Source organism: Chaetodon auriga, chromosome 6, assembly GCF_051107435.1.
Source record: "Chaetodon auriga isolate fChaAug3 chromosome 6, fChaAug3.hap1, whole genome shotgun sequence".
NCBI lineage: Eukaryota > Metazoa > Chordata > Actinopteri > Chaetodontiformes > Chaetodontidae > Chaetodon > Chaetodon auriga.
The window spans coordinates 19,069,242-19,084,065 of record NC_135079.1 but is presented as its reverse complement, the minus strand read 5'-3'; the positions used below and the strand labels follow the sequence as shown (position 1 = coordinate 19,084,065).

At 43.8% G+C, this 14,824-nt stretch overlaps 3 protein-coding genes across 3 annotated transcripts; 1 reads left to right on the top strand and 2 right to left on the bottom strand.

Annotated features, from left to right (window-relative positions):
- Window positions 1–157: 157 nt before the first annotated feature.
- Window positions 158–7,841, bottom strand: fnbp4 (formin binding protein 4). Its single transcript, XM_076732290.1, has 17 exons — window positions 7,604–7,841; window positions 7,003–7,080; window positions 6,786–6,916; window positions 5,821–5,995; window positions 5,550–5,697; window positions 5,253–5,355; window positions 4,800–5,144; window positions 4,460–4,652; window positions 4,205–4,323; window positions 4,019–4,123; window positions 3,572–3,705; window positions 2,409–2,578; window positions 1,870–2,174; window positions 1,611–1,728; window positions 1,211–1,404; window positions 828–985; window positions 158–683 (listed from the first exon to the last, which is right to left on the bottom strand). Exons 1-17 carry the CDS (start codon window positions 7,725–7,727, stop codon window positions 593–595), a joined length of 2,691 nt encoding a protein of 896 aa, XP_076588405.1. The 5' UTR covers window positions 7,728–7,841; the 3' UTR covers window positions 158–592.
- A 299-nt stretch (window positions 7,842–8,140) lies between these two features.
- Window positions 8,141–10,602, top strand: LOC143321724 (seipin-like). The gene has a single exon (XM_076732291.1). It carries the CDS (start codon window positions 8,141–8,143, stop codon window positions 9,410–9,412), a length of 1,272 nt encoding a protein of 423 aa, XP_076588406.1. The 3' UTR covers window positions 9,413–10,602.
- Window positions 10,603–12,618: 2,016 nt separating this feature from the next.
- On the bottom strand, window positions 12,619–13,723 carry lrrc10 (leucine rich repeat containing 10). The gene has a single exon (XM_076732289.1). The coding sequence runs from the start codon at window positions 13,614–13,616 to the stop codon at window positions 12,753–12,755; it is 864 nt and encodes a 287-aa protein (XP_076588404.1). The 5' UTR covers window positions 13,617–13,723; the 3' UTR covers window positions 12,619–12,752.
- Window positions 13,724–14,824: the final 1,101 nt, after the last annotated feature.

The following is a 14,824-nucleotide window of genomic DNA, read 5'->3' as shown; positions in this document are numbered from 1 at the left end:
CAAACCCGGTAACATGACGGTTTGTCCTGACGTAGTGGGGATGGCGGAAGTTGGGAATATATCGCGATAAAACTGCAGTCTGTCTATTAGCGTAGACATTATTGACAAGTATGTCTATTTAAAACGACAGAACATAAAAAAAACAACTAAAGCAATATCTTTGAAAAAAACAGTTTAATAACTTCTTACAAAATGTACAAGTTCAGTGGCGTTCCCTCCCCTTCCAAAAACATGGCTTATCCCATTATACAGTTTATGTACACAGTTGTAAAAATGCTCAATAAAATAGATAATCCCTCCAAACAAACTGTGGTGGTCATCTAAGTGGGGTCTTTACAAAATGGTGAAGTATTTCTGAGGAACTCAAGACATTTGGCACATTTACAACAGTGGCTACAAAAACACGAAAATGACACTCAATGGCCTGCCATGTAACAGCCTGTAAATGGATCCATCACGAACGAGGAAAATGGCAAAGAAAGTCCACATATCATTTAAAGAAAACTTAAGCTGGGGAAGGATGACCTTATGGTAATGGTTGGAGTGGATTTTAAAAAACGTTGACTGGGCGGTGTATGACCCAGGCCGAATGTTACGTGCTATTCGTCGTCTTCCGTTTCTTCAATCGCTGCCGCCAGTCATCAGGAAGTGCCTCAAAGTTAGCATTCTTTGAAGCTTTTCCTCTGTAGAATTAAACAAAAATACATTTAGTGAAGGGTAACCAAAATGGAACAATCAGAAGAAACCAGGAGACTTCAAACAAACAATGTACAGCCTTGAGTCATCATAATTATTCTTTTCTTTAGTCTATTCAAACATAAACATACGTAATGAACTGCTGTTGTTTCCACTCCTCAATGCTCTTCTTGTTAAGCTGATCTCTGTCCTCATCACTGGAGCTGCTCTTCTCTTCCTCATCCAACTCCTTCTGGATGCTCTGCCACTTCTTCACCAGCGAAGGCATTTTGATCTTGCTCTTCTTTGACTACAGAGAAACAGGAGGACAACATTCCACTGTCTTTTGAAACTGTCGGTTCTTCTGTATGTTATACTTAATTAAAAGGATCGCTTGACTGTGTATGCTTTACAAAAATGGAGAAAAATCAATACAGAAGATTTACACTGGAAAACAGACAATACTAAAGATTTCTGGAACTCATGTACTGCCCTCCTTTGACACTTGATGTGAAATGTTTACTCTAATACTAACCTTATCCTTTTTTGGTTTCTTGCTCTTGTCTGTGGGCACAGCTTTGATTCCAGGTGGTTCATAGGGTGGCTGGGATGGTGGCAGTGGCGGCTGAGGAGGTAGGGCTGGGACAGGTGGTGGAGGAGGTTCACAAGGGACTAAAGGGGCAGCGACAGCCGGCACACCCCAGTAGGCAGTCGCTGTCATTAGAGGGGCTGCAGAGACAGAGAAAACATTATTGGGTAAACACTTAGAAATGTAGTTAGAAGTTTTTTAATCATTTGTTTATAACAACAAATCTAACTTGAGCACTGCCTTAGTGAAGTATTACACTGGTGTGCCTTTACTCAGTGTAATTAATACATTACGATAACATAATGTGTACTATAACTGCAGACATTGTGTAGCGATATCTTTTTACCTGCACTCGCAGCAGGCTGGGTGTAGAGAATGGGACTGCTGCCAATAGTAATGGCTTTATTCAGCTGGCCAGCTTTACGTTTCTGACCCTTTCCCAGGGGGCCCAACGACTCCACAATCTGTGTGAGTGACAAGAGATATAACAAACGTTAACAGCTGTGTACTGTCCTCTTTTACTTTGACTTCACACATGCAGCATTATCGGGTGCAACGTTAACAAGAGCACACTCATTAAAAAGGAAACTTGATTACTCTCATACCTTCATGCTAGCAGTGCCTGGAGGTAAAGGAGGCTTCCCACTGCTGTCTTCCTCAGTTCCAGGTGCTGGAGGCTCCCCATCATTATCATCATCCATCTCCATCTCCACCTCCATGATCTCTCCATCACTGTCAGGAGGGGGAGGAGGTGGAGGTGGTGAACCTGGGGGAAGAGGTGGAGGAGGGGGGTGGTTGGAGGGTGGAGGTGGGCTGTCAGGAAGAGGAGGTTGGGATGGAGACCAGAAGGATGATGCACTGGGCTGTGGTGGTGCTGGTGGTGGGGCAGGAGAGATAAAAGTAGAAGACCCTGTTTCAAAAAAAGAAAAAGAAAAAAAAAAGTAAAAACATGGAATGTTAGTGGGGATAGCATTTTGTCACTGTATGCACTTAATACAGCAAAGCAATATTCTCTGAGCATTACGTGTGCACATGTTCAAAAGGAAACTTACAGGAACATTAATACACTTCTGATTTCTAAAGTCATTAAACATGACACTTGACAGGCTCGTCTAAGGAGCAGCAATAGTTGCAACAGACTGACCTGTGACCCTATCAGCAGATGCAGATGATGTTTTGGTATCCCCTTGGCTGGACGTCTGTGTCAGGATATCTTGACTTCCTTTCAGGTCCTCGTCCTTGTCCTCTTCTGTTGGGAAATCCCACTGGGAGGCACTGGTCCGGTCATTCACATAGAAATACCGCCTGTGCTCTCTAAAAAGTGGGACAACAGAGATAGAGGGCAAGAGTCTCAACGGCCGGCCTAACAACTGGCTGAGTGGCATGATACCCGGGGACAGTGGGGCAAGAGAATGGACATAATGGCCACAGTGGGGGGCAGGATTGTTGGTATGGACAGCAACTTTAGCCATCCAAAAGGGCCCAATTAGAGTGTGGTTATGGATGTGGATAGGGAACCCACCTTGCTCTCAAAAACAAAGAAAGCAAAACAAATCATCTCTAGGTCCTGAAAGTAGCATTCAGCAGCTCACACCATGGTTGTCACATTTGTTCCGTTTTAGACAATCATTTCCTCCCTCCCAGGAAGACGCCAGGAAGGAAGCATCATCATCATCATCACCATCATAACCAACAACCATAGTTCAGAAAATAACAAGCACAGTCAACTCATTTTACATCAGAAAGAAGAAAATAAAAAACAGGAAGACATAAGAAATAGAGTAGGTCTGACCTGCTGGGTTCCCGTCATTGCTCCATCTTCACCTTTTATTTGATGCGTGACACTCCTCGCTTCCAGGGCATCACTCTGTCTGCATTGCATTCTGGGGGTTGTAGTCCTGTAAAGTGCAAAGCTCTCCCGCGCAACCAACCTTCCTACCATATCCCCGCCTCCCAATTTTTCCACTGACTGAACCCATAATCAGTCTACAAAATGCCCTCACAACAAAGGGCTTAAGAGTCTGTGTTACAGGGACAGGGAGTCCTCTCTGTGGCAGGTATATTTAACAGGAAGCAGGCTGGCCCAGAGTGGATGCTCCCTTACCAGTACGTGCAAGGCAGAGTGCCAGGATTGCATCAAAGAAACCTGAAGAGTCTGGTAAGTATTTTGATCCTCTCGGACTGGTTTAGCTTCTCCCCAAGTCATGTTACAAAGTCTGCAACCTCGGCACTGCAGGGGTTGTAGTCACACGGTAAGATTTGGGGGACGAGGGAGTTTAGAGATGTGAAAAGGTAAGGAGCGCGTACCTGTCCCAGTGGCAGGACCAGCCTTTAGGGGTGGCGTTAAGTTCGTAATATTTTATGTGTTCAGCAGCTTCCTGCAGCCTGCGGCGAAGATAGACCCCATTCAGAGCACCCTCCCTCCAGTCAGCAATTCGAGTCTGGGGGGGCAAAAGAAAGAGGGGAAGGACAGGAGGCAGGAGTGAGATAACAGTACTGGTTAAGAGACAGATAAAGACAGAAGAGCCACAAGATAGATAAGTAATATGAAAGAGTAATTACAGCAAGTTTCCAGAATGACACACTGTGATGGATTATTATGAGAATTTTAAATATTAAGTACTACCACATGGCTGTGTGCAAAATGATATGAAAGAAAATTAAGTGTTAAATATTTTAGAAGTCCCACTGGGATATAGCTCCACGTGGAAGCTAGGATGATATTGATTAAAAACTCAACCAGTATCCCCTCACCTCAGTTTGAAGCAGAAGCAACTGAAAGTTTGAGATTGCTTTTTTGTTTATCCCCAGGAACTCCATCTTGCTGGTTAGGGTGTTAGCCAGTTGTCCAATCTGAAACTGTATGTTTTCAGCATCAAAAACATGCTTTCAAAGATATTGTCACAGTTATTATGGTGAGTAATAGTAACACGTTTTTACCCTAAGCTCAGGTGTTTCCACCTCTTCTTTAACTGGAGGTTTTGGAACAGTTTTCTCATCAGAGCTGTCTGTTTCTTTGTCTTCTCCTTCTGCGACACTCTCCAGGACTTTAGAAGGTGCTACAAGACACAAGAGAGGCATTTAAGTATGCAGGAAGTTTTGCCTAAAAACATTTAAATATGGGATGTTTTTAATGTATTTTCACCCACTCCTGTCATATAAGCCATCCTCCCATGTGTAATTACTTGGACTCACCCATTTCTGTGTTTTCCTGGAGGTCTGAGCCTCTGCTGTTAGAGTCGGGGCTGGCAGCACAGGGGAAGGCAGTCTTCCAGCGGTTCTTCTTCAGTGGAAGACCACGAGAACCAGATGTTTCTTGGCTTGTCTCTGAGCAAGGGCTGGAGCCGCCCGCACTCCCATCACCCTCCTCCAGCGCCCTTAGCTCAGCCTAAGATTCAGACAAGAGGTTATAGCAAGGTCACACAGACAATAACATTTGCCACTAATTTTCAAATACCCATTCCGTACACTAAATAACAGCTCGACGGCAATTCCTGCCAGGAGCTCAGAGTTGCACACTGAAAGAAAACCCCACCTTTTTCCTCTCCAGAGCCAGTTCCAGCTCCATCGTGTCCTCTTCGGTCTCCTCCTCAGCATCCGAGTTGTCACCTGACTGCTTCTTGGTGCAAATATCTTTCTGGACAGTGGGGGTAGAGTCGGGTTCCTGCAGAGGGACAGACGGGGATCCTGCAGGGCGGACACCTTCCCCGTCAGAATCCAAACTGTTCTCAGGCTCATCCACACCTTTAAGCAGTCTTTTTCTCCATTTTTCTTCTGCCTCTTTCACTTCAGAGGGGATCAGAGGACCAAGCAGAGAGGCAGCCACTCCGCGGCGCTCCTCCTCTTCGCTTGTGAGGCCTACGACACTCTCAATTACCTCCTTTTAGACAAAACACAAGGGCGACATACGAAAACTCATGAGAAAGAATCCTTGAACACCACAGAATCAAGATGATTCATATTTGTAATGGACTTAAATGAAACTTGCCTTCACTTTGGTCTCTTTCACTAATGCCGGCACTGCAGCAGATGCAGCATTTTCCTCTGTGTGATAACCTGCAGACGCTGTGCCATTGCCGTTGACACTAGCGCTACAAAGAAAAATAGAAAAAAATAAATAAATCATATACATCTGAAATTCTTTACTGGAGACAAAACCAAGGAAAGTGGAAAAAAAAGTGTACTTCAGATTATATACTGTAAGTACTGTGATTATATCTGGCTTCAACTTAAAGATGTTATTCATAAAGTTGTGACAACACTTGCGTCTGTCAGCTCCTCGTACCTGTTGGCATACTGCCCCAAGCTTTGCACCTGATCAGCTAGATAGTGAGGCAGTTCCCAGGACACCTCGTTGGTCAGAGTGTTCCAGTAGTAGTAGCAGCCAGAGTTCTCATCCCATACCTCCTGCCAGTCTCCCATCTCGACACCCACTGCAAAAAAATAAAAATAAACACATTTACATGAGAAGCCTCACATCAAACGATAGCCATTTTTAATCAGGAGAGGCCATCAGGACATGCACACTTGATCTTAAATACAGCACCGACAGTTACCTCCAGCTAGCGAGTACTGAGTATTGTACTCAAACTCTGTGGTGTGTTGATTCTGTTCTTCACTGCCGACTGTCTGCTGAGTATTAGCCTCAGGTCGCGGAGGGGCAACAGTTGGGACTGAAGAATGAGATACTGCATCATCTAAACTTGGCTGAGTGGTGATTGCATCAATTTCCTGTGATGAGAAAAATGGCAACAGGCATTAAAAATTTTTTTTTAAAAAACAAACAAAAAAAACATGTTTTCAGTCCTAAGAATGTAGCACACTGTTCTAAGCAGGCATTACCTTATATTAATAATGTGTTTTGGTTTTTTTTCTTTAAGAAAAACTAGGCCCAAGTTAGAAACATACACAAAATTGATGAAGAAAACCAAAACCTGCAGTCAACTTTGTACCATCCACAATTGGCCCAATAATCGAATTACCATCTCCCCTTTCTGCTCACAGCTACATACTGTGCTGTCCAATTTCTCATTCTGAATCATTATAATATTCATTTTACAAGAAATTCTGGAGCATTTTTATTTTTGTATAACCTGCTAGCCTCTTACTTGGTCAAATGAAATGATGGATAGAGACACTTTGTTTATTCTCCATTTCTTTTTCTGTGTCTTTGGACTAATCTCGATGCACTTGTTACATGTACTATTTCCTTTAAATCACATAGAACCGAAACAGGAACATGCATTTCTGTACAGGTCTAAGCCCAATAAAGGCACACAGCAGTTGCTTCATTATGCACCTCAATTGCATATATTACAATAACAATGTGTTTGGTGTTCTGAACCATACATACATAAATGCTATGCAGCAGCCTATAGCCTGGCTTATAAGTTTACTGATGAGTATCAACTTAAGTATCTTGAAAGTATACATCTTAATAGAAAACACAGGCTCAACATAAACACTGGTTCAGAATCCAGTGATCAAAACAGAGGATTAAGATACAGTAAATTATACTCACAGCCATAAAATTGGCCAGTGTACTGTCGATGTCGGTTGACTGGTTGAGCCGAGAATTTGTAGTTGAACGTTGAGAGTCTCCAGCTTCCTCATCGTCACTATCTTCATAGGCTCCAAGCAAGGACAACCCCTCTACACGGGGAGACAAAACAACTCTGTTCAATCACGTCAATTCAGTGAGACACACACACACACACACACACACAGAGATTCTTTACCTGTGGCCTTTACCGCGGGAGCCTTCATGTTTGTGCGTATTTCTCTCACGAATCTGTGGCCATCACCCTCCTGTTCATCTGCAGCCAAGAAGATAACGTTGAGCTTCAACAGTTGCTATCGCATGCTAGCTGTAACGTTAGCGTTAGCCACAAGCATTCACTCACTAGCAGACATCTTATATCAGAAAGTAAAGCTATTCATCCATGAGAGCACTGTCCTCATACTCACAGATAAAGCAAGTAACGTGCAACGGTATTTGCGTTAGGTAGGTTAATCACGTTTGGAGTAACTGGTTCAGTTATGTGCCATAAGCCTATTCTGGCACGCTCACAAGAAGTAACTAGCTAGTTTGCTAACGGCTAGCTTAGCACGCTAGTCAATAGCTTCTAGTTGAGCATTAAACGAAAAAACAACTGTCTGATTTCATGAGCTATAGCCGTCATTTAGTTATTTCTTGGTGACGGTGCACTTGATGGTATTTAATTTCGGCAGCTACATTTTCGTTAAGTGAATCGATTTTTTTTAAACCAGATGGGCCCATTCTTCACACCTAGAGTATTTAGTGGCTACAAGCCACGGATAACATGTTTAAAAAATTACCATCAGATCCCGAGGGCGCCTCTTCCCTCTCTCCGGCATTCCCACCACGGAGCCCGGGGGGCGAAAGCTGTAGGATCGTTCTCCGACCGACCGCTCCTCCGGTGAGGCGACTTTTCTTCCCCATTGCTGCCTGTCAGTCTGAAGGCCTGCTTCTGCACTGGCGTCGTTGTTGCAGCTCTGCTCGGCTGCTTCAAGTTGCCACAAAATGAGGTAACAACTTCCGGTGCATAAGGTCGTGTTTTTGTGTGTAGCAGCAGCTATGCGGGAATGCTAGCTAAGATGCTAAAGAGCTTAGGCACCTCTGAACGAGTCAGTAGAAAACATTAATGTTTAACCTTTAAGTAAAAGTTAAGGATATTTAGATTTTGTCGAGTCGCTGACATAGCTTGTGGACGAAACTAGCACTAACTAGCTTCACAAGCTACGACTTGCCTTAGCTAAGTGAGTGTGTAACGTTATTCAGTTGAACAGTGTAGACATGGGAGGGCGAGGATAAGCGATTAACGTTATACAGTTTCGGAGGGGAGCCACCCACTAATGTCTGAACATAAAGAGGACCCACCGCAGTTGCAGCAGTCAGCAGGGCTTGAAGGAGGAACAACTGCCCAGACCAGGACCAGAAGAAGGTCGGTGTGTTCTGGATCAGACACGATGGGTGGTGCGATGGGACCGGTTCTGCACTGGCTGCACGATGTGGCATCTGTTACACTCCTCAAAGCCCGACGGACTTTATTTCAGGCTGCGATCCTGTTATGTGTCCTGGTTCTGCTCCTTTGGGTGTCCATCTTTCTCTATGGAAGCTTCTATTACTCCTACATGCCCACTGTCAGCTTCTCCACCCCTGTGCACTTCCACTACACATCTGATTGTGATGCCTCAGAGTCAGCACTTTGTTCATTCCCCACGGCCAACATCTCCTTCATGAAGAATGAGAGGGACCAGGTGATGGCTTACGGACAGCCTTATCGAGTGTCACTGGAGTTAGAGATGCCAGAGTCCCCGGTAAACGAACAGCTGGGCATGTTCATGATCAAGATGTCCTCTTATACCAAAGGTGGGAAGACTGTCTCATCAGTGAGACGGTCCACGATGCTGCACTACCGCTCCAGCCTCCTGCAGACCCTGACCACGTTACTGTTCTCTCCTTTCCTTTTGACTGGGATGGCTGAGCAGAAGCAGCTCATAGAAGTTGAGCTCTTCTCAGACTACAAGACAAATGCTTATCAACCCACTGTCGGTGCAGTCGTTGAGATCCAGTCCAAACGAGTGCAGATCTACTCATCTCAGCTCCGTATCCATGCTTACTTCACTGGTATACGGTATGTTCTGTACAACTTCCCCCTGACGTCTGCAGTGATCGGAGTGGCCAGCAACTTTGCCTTCCTCAGCGTCATTGTGCTGTTCAGCTACCTGCAGTTCGTATGGGGTGGCCTCTGGCCTCCAGACCAAGTGAGAGTCAGGGTCATGATGGGAGACAACACCCGTCTCCAGCAGAGGAGAGAGGAGGCTCGGAAGCGCATGGAGAAGGAAAACTCGCAGAAGGAGCTCAGTGCCCCTAAAGTGATTGGAACTGTGAATGAGGCATCTGATCTCCAAGCAAATGACACGGTGACGGAGCAGTCGTCAAAGAAGCCCTCAGTAATCCCAGATGCCTCTGGGGCTGATGTACCAGATACCAAGGAGGAAGGGTCTCATGACTCTGTGGGGCCAGAGGAGACAGACAGCTCTGATGCGTTGGATGAATGCCAGATGCCTCAGCAGAGTGAGACAGCGCTCCGACAGAGACCTGGACCGTGGATGAAGCTGTGAACCATGGCGCTGCACACAGCTGAAGTATCTGTAGTATATGCTCACATGCTACGCAGTGTCCCGTCACTTACTCCAGCAGAAGTTGAATGTGGTTTGGCAGATAATTGATCATCTTGTCATGTTTGAGTTGGCCTGAACACAGTTGCATGTGATTACAATACTCGTGTTGTGTTAGCTAACTAATAACAGCTTATTGTCTTTGCGTTGAGAACGCTTTACCTCACTGCTCATTTCTGACTGCTCACTAGGAAGCCTGCTCTCAAGACAGCAGCCTCTCTGCAGTCTTGTGTTTGTTTTAATAATGGCCAAAGCAGGAGATATGACATTCCAGCTCTACCTTGTCCAACAGGAAATTTGGCTTTATCATCAACGATTAGATTAGATCAGACAGTCTTGATTGCCAGTTCAAAAATCAGTAGAGTTTGTTTCTGTTTATGAAAATAGCCGCCCCATACTTGAAAGTAAATTTTAGGCTGGTATTTGGAAGTTGGAATATCCAGAAGTGTTTCACACCCTTTTAGAGGATACACACAAACAAGCCTTGTGTTCACTTTATTTCAGAGCTTCTCTCAGAGCAATTCGATTTGGAAAATGTGCCTAAACAAGCCTCTTTGTTTTTACTAACGTCCTAGAAAAAAAATGTGGAACGGGTCCAGCCTGAGGCCCAGAAGGAATTTGTTGCTTTTTCATCGTGCAAATAGAGACATTCTGTCTCAATGTAAAGGGTGACTTAACTGCTGTGGCACATTTCGTCAAGGCGTCAGTGCGTTTACAAAGTTGCCGTTCATTCCATCAGGTCTTTGTGTCTGTTACAGTGCAGTTCCCACTCTGCATTTTAATGTTATTAAAATTGTATTTATTGTTTTTTTTTTTCCTTACAACAAAGTACCAAGGTGTTTTAGCTGGGTCTTTTGAGTAATATAAGTTTATTAAAAGTTTGTCAATTAAATATGGTTGTATTTAACCTCAAGGAACATACAGTATGAGGAGAATAAGTGATGTTACTGTTTTGAAATTGCTGGTTGTTACACATAATAAAGTGGAGGTGATGCAGGAATTGTTGATTTATGACTCCATGTATTTGGGGAGCTTCGGGTTTGTGCAAGTTGAATGGATGGGGAATGTTGTACCAAAGATATTGTTGAACTCATAACGCACTCATAATCTGTTGAATAAATTAAATCAGCACACTTCTCTGTCTTTACTGCCTCTTCTCTAAGGTTGGGTGACATCCCTGTCAAATAATAATGCAGCTGTAAGTATCAACAGAATGTTTGTCTACAGACAGATCTGATCATTTTTGGTGCTTTAAAGAAGTTGGTTTGCAGAAAATGTAAATCAAGACCCACAATGACTGAGTTTATATCATTTTTCTATATGACAGGAGATCCAGACACCCTGAGCATTTCTATGTACAAAATGCAACATAAAATCAGGTCAAACACATGGATAACTTAGATTTATTTCTTTCCTATTTCCCATGTTGGAAAAAGATGAGTTTTTGAAAAAAAAAAAAAAAAGCTTTTACTTTGATAAAATATAGTCTATGGCAGTCATCCACTAATGCAAACCTTATCTATTACCTCACGATGATCATTGTTGGAAATCAAAGTTGTCAAACATTCCTTTTTGTAAACACCACGCTGACACTTTAGATAAAGTCATACTGCTTTTATATACTAGAATGTGATGTACCTTCTTCTATTATTCAGATAAAATTACAAAAACAAATAAAAAAAATGGACTAAAACCAGGTATTTTTCAGACAAATCCCAAATATCAATCAATGGTCATATACATTGATAGTTTTTGCATTTATAGTGAACTTTGATTCAGCTTATAGTGACACCAACAGTAACATTTGCATTGAAAAATGAATCAGTGGAATCAGAACAAATGGTTAAATAACATAAATACACACTCACATTTCTATGCAATAAGGAAATAAAATGCACAGTTACACAGTTTGCAAAGTCACCAAGTCCATGAAAGGAATCTTTCATGAAAGAGATCATCAGCGAGACATCAGCCAATTACACGGACAGCTTGTTTTCCACATGAACTCTTCACACTGGGGTGACTGGGAACGTCTATGTCCGCAGTGGAGGCATGTTGTGTTTGTGCTCTCTTTCAAACACATCAAACTACGTACCAACGATACATGTGATGAATTCCGAAGCACCTGACTGTGTTGTGGCATTGAACTGAACCCAAATCTCCTCACTGTTGATGCTGTGAGTGAAATGTTGGAGTGCATCTTTGACATGAATCATAAAACAGAAAGATGTCGTTATATGTTCACTGAGCCTCTGGGAGTGCTGAAACATGCACAATAAAGTATCTATTTTCCTGATCAATACAGTAGCTCAGTGTGTTCACACTGTTTTAAATCGGCTGGTTGGCACCCATTTTGTTTTTCCAACTTACATTACCTACATTTCTTTTGAAATGATTCAAAACGCACGAAGTGATCCATTGTGGAATGACATTTAATCTTGTTTACAGAACATTTTCCTGGTACACTGAGGGATTTGGAAAGCTGCACTTCCGATCCGTTTCAGGTCAGAGCCTTATGGCGATGATATTAAGGCCCATTAGCAGTCTTTATTCAAAGCCACAGCCCCAATCTATCTGATGAATTATGCATTGGTCTGGATAAGGAGTGCACTAATTGACTTAAACCATCCATCACTGGTATTAAAATCCTCACTGTATTTAGCCTCAGCAGGTACAGATATCATCTCAGGCTCTGGTGGAATAAGAATTTGTGTAATGAATCCTCTTTTTTTGTCAGTCCCTGCACTATAAAATAAGAACTAACACATAACCTTTGAGTTTACATGGTGCCATCTCATGCCTGTTGTTAATTCAATGGTTATGTTCACAAGTGACCCACAGTAAAGCCTCTGCAACAACTAACTGCCATTTTAACAGGAAAGCATGAATGGATTACTGTTCTGCAAACAAAACACAACACTAATATTTATTACGTAGGGATACAAGCTTGCCGGTACTGTTACCCTGTTGATCCCACAGACACAACCTGTAAAATTATATAAAATTTCTAACATATATGTCTGTTCCATAAGATAAATAATAGCAATTCACAATGTCACTGTTGTTGCAACTAATCATTTGAAGGCATACACAGTTTTACAAATTCAAATAAGACACAGAGTACTTTGTGTCTTATATTAAAGCTCATATGATTGGTTTCACCATATATGGACCAACCGTCAGCCTGATGTACAACACGCCGCTCCGCTCTAAGTGTTCCACTTGAACGTCATCCTGTAGCGCCAGGCCTCACCACAGCTGAAGGTCACATTGTTCCTTGACCCTACATATCGAGCTCCTCCTCAGGGTGTGCTTCCGTGACCTCTGCTGTCGTCTCGCTCGCTGCTTTTGACCCATCATCTTCCTGTTCATCATCCGGGCTGTCCGCCCAGCGCCCGACTCTTCTGACTCCCTCGCCCACCATTGGGGCATTCACACAGGGGTTGTGGTCATAGATGACGAGTTTCAACCCCTGCAAGTGAGACAGGCCTGGGAAGCGGCGTATTTTGTTGCGATCCACATCGATGACGGCAAGAAAATGCATTTCCAGCAACACGGGTGGGAACTCTGCCAGCTGGTTCCCTGCAAGCCAGACACTTCTTAGCTCTTCCAGCCCGCTGAGCTCTTTTGGTAAACTCTGTATCTGATTATAACCGAGGTGCAGGGTCTTGAGATTAGAGAGCTCACAAACCACCTTGGGGAAAACAGTGAAGCAATTAGTCTCCAGCCACAGAGTACTAAGTTCCTTGAGCTGTCTCAGTTCTTTGGGGAGACTGCAAAGCCTGTTGTTACCCAGGTAAAGGATGCTGAGCTGGGGCAATCGGCAAACGGCTGCTGGGAGCTCTTCAAAGCAGTTAAAGTCAAGGGCCAGGAGCTGCAGCTTCTTCAGGCCCTGCAGTTCAACCGGCAAGCTGCTGAGGTTGTTGTCACTCAGGTAGAGCTTCACCAGCTCATCAAAGACACAGGCAGCAACAGGCAGCCGACGCAACTGTCGGCTGCTCAGGTCCAGGGTCCGATCAAGTGGCATTTCCTTCAGGTCCCCCACTAAGAAGCGTTGGCAACGCTCTGAAGGAATGAAGGCAACAATGCCTCGCATGGCGTTACCCATCTTACTCCCTGTCTCTGACACACCACTGGTCCTCCACATAAACTTAGTGCCAAACAAGGGTTGCACTGAGGTAGGCTGTTGGCATCTTCACGTAAATTTAATGGCGTCCCATTAATGCTCCTCCACCGCAGCCCTCTGGAGTTATTGATCTTGACAATATGTGAAAACAAAACAAGTTTGTCACAATGTATTGCATCTTTGTAATGCAGCATATGAAGCTGCATGTAGCAATTACACGATTATGATGCTGAATTCCACCCTTTTCTGTGATAAAAGCCATGCTGGTGAGTTATTTACAATCAGACAGTGGTCAACAAGACTACAGAAAACACAATAAGTGTAAAGATGATCATAATGAGAATTGAAAAACACCTACTTTCCAATGTTTTCCTGCTGATGTCCATGACTCTCAGTATCTCCTACAGTAAGCCATTTGTTTATCCAACTTAATGAGCTGAAAATGTATTGTATTCTCTGGGCAGATATTCCCCAGTGCAGCCCTCTCATTATCTCTCAGTGGCTCTGAGCTTTGCCCTGACATTCATGGCGATAGCAACCACTAGCTGCTCTCTCCTCCCCATTTGTGCCTAATGACTTTCCCCCCTTCTTCTCCGAGATGACAGAGGTGGGAGAGAGAGAGACAGAAAGGGGCAGCGTGCCATGGATAAGCATAAGAAGTGCTTTGTGATGAAAGAGCAGCGAAGGTCATTTACATTCTGTTTTAATCGGGTCGGACCAGTTCTGGGTCTGTGCCACCGGGCCAGACGAGTGGGCCTCTGCCGTGGAACGATCTCAAGAATTCGTCAGTGTTCACAGGGAGACCAAAGAGGGAGTCTGTGTGTTTTATTAGGACTTAGATCATAGTAAATCTTTTGAAATGTTTGTGCAGGGAAGGGAAGTGAAGTTAAATGAAGTCCCAGGAAAACGAAGAAGTGTTCTGAAGCGCGGCGGAGGGTGTGTGTAGATCTGTGTTTTGCCAACACAGCATTTGAATTACTTGGACATGGACTGTGTGGTCGTTGTGGGGTTGAGACTTTAGTGCCATAACAACTCTAAAAATTCTCTAAATCCTGGTGCTCGTGTTTTAGTTTTCCATACAGGCATGTAGTTTGAAAAGTGGAATATCATTTCCTACTTATCTCTTGTTGGGGAGGCTCAGTTCCTAACTGTGAGAAGTGACATGTCATCTCTACCTGCCTGAGGTGTGATTTGCCCGTGATATCTTGCATTCCTTCATTAGGGCTATT

Excerpts from the sequence above, each read along its gene's own strand:
- fnbp4 (XM_076732290.1), bottom strand. The coding sequence starts at position 7,727 with ATGGGGAAGAAAAGTCGCCTCACCGGAGGAGCGGTCGGTCGGAGAACG. Across the intron at positions 4,653-4,799 it reads TGGCTCTGGAGAGGAAAAAG|GCTGAGCTAAGGGCGCTGGA; the intron begins GTGGGGTTTTCT and ends TCTGAATCTTAG. Across the intron at positions 2,175-2,408 it reads ATCTGCTGATAGGGTCACAG|GGTCTTCTACTTTTATCTCT; the intron begins GTCAGTCTGTTG and ends TTTTTGAAACAG.
- LOC143321724 (XM_076732291.1), top strand. The coding sequence starts at position 8,141 with ATGTCTGAACATAAAGAGGACCCACCGCAGTTGCAGCAGTCAGCAGGG.
- lrrc10 (XM_076732289.1), bottom strand. The coding sequence starts at position 13,616 with ATGTGGAGGACCAGTGGTGTGTCAGAGACAGGGAGTAAGATGGGTAAC.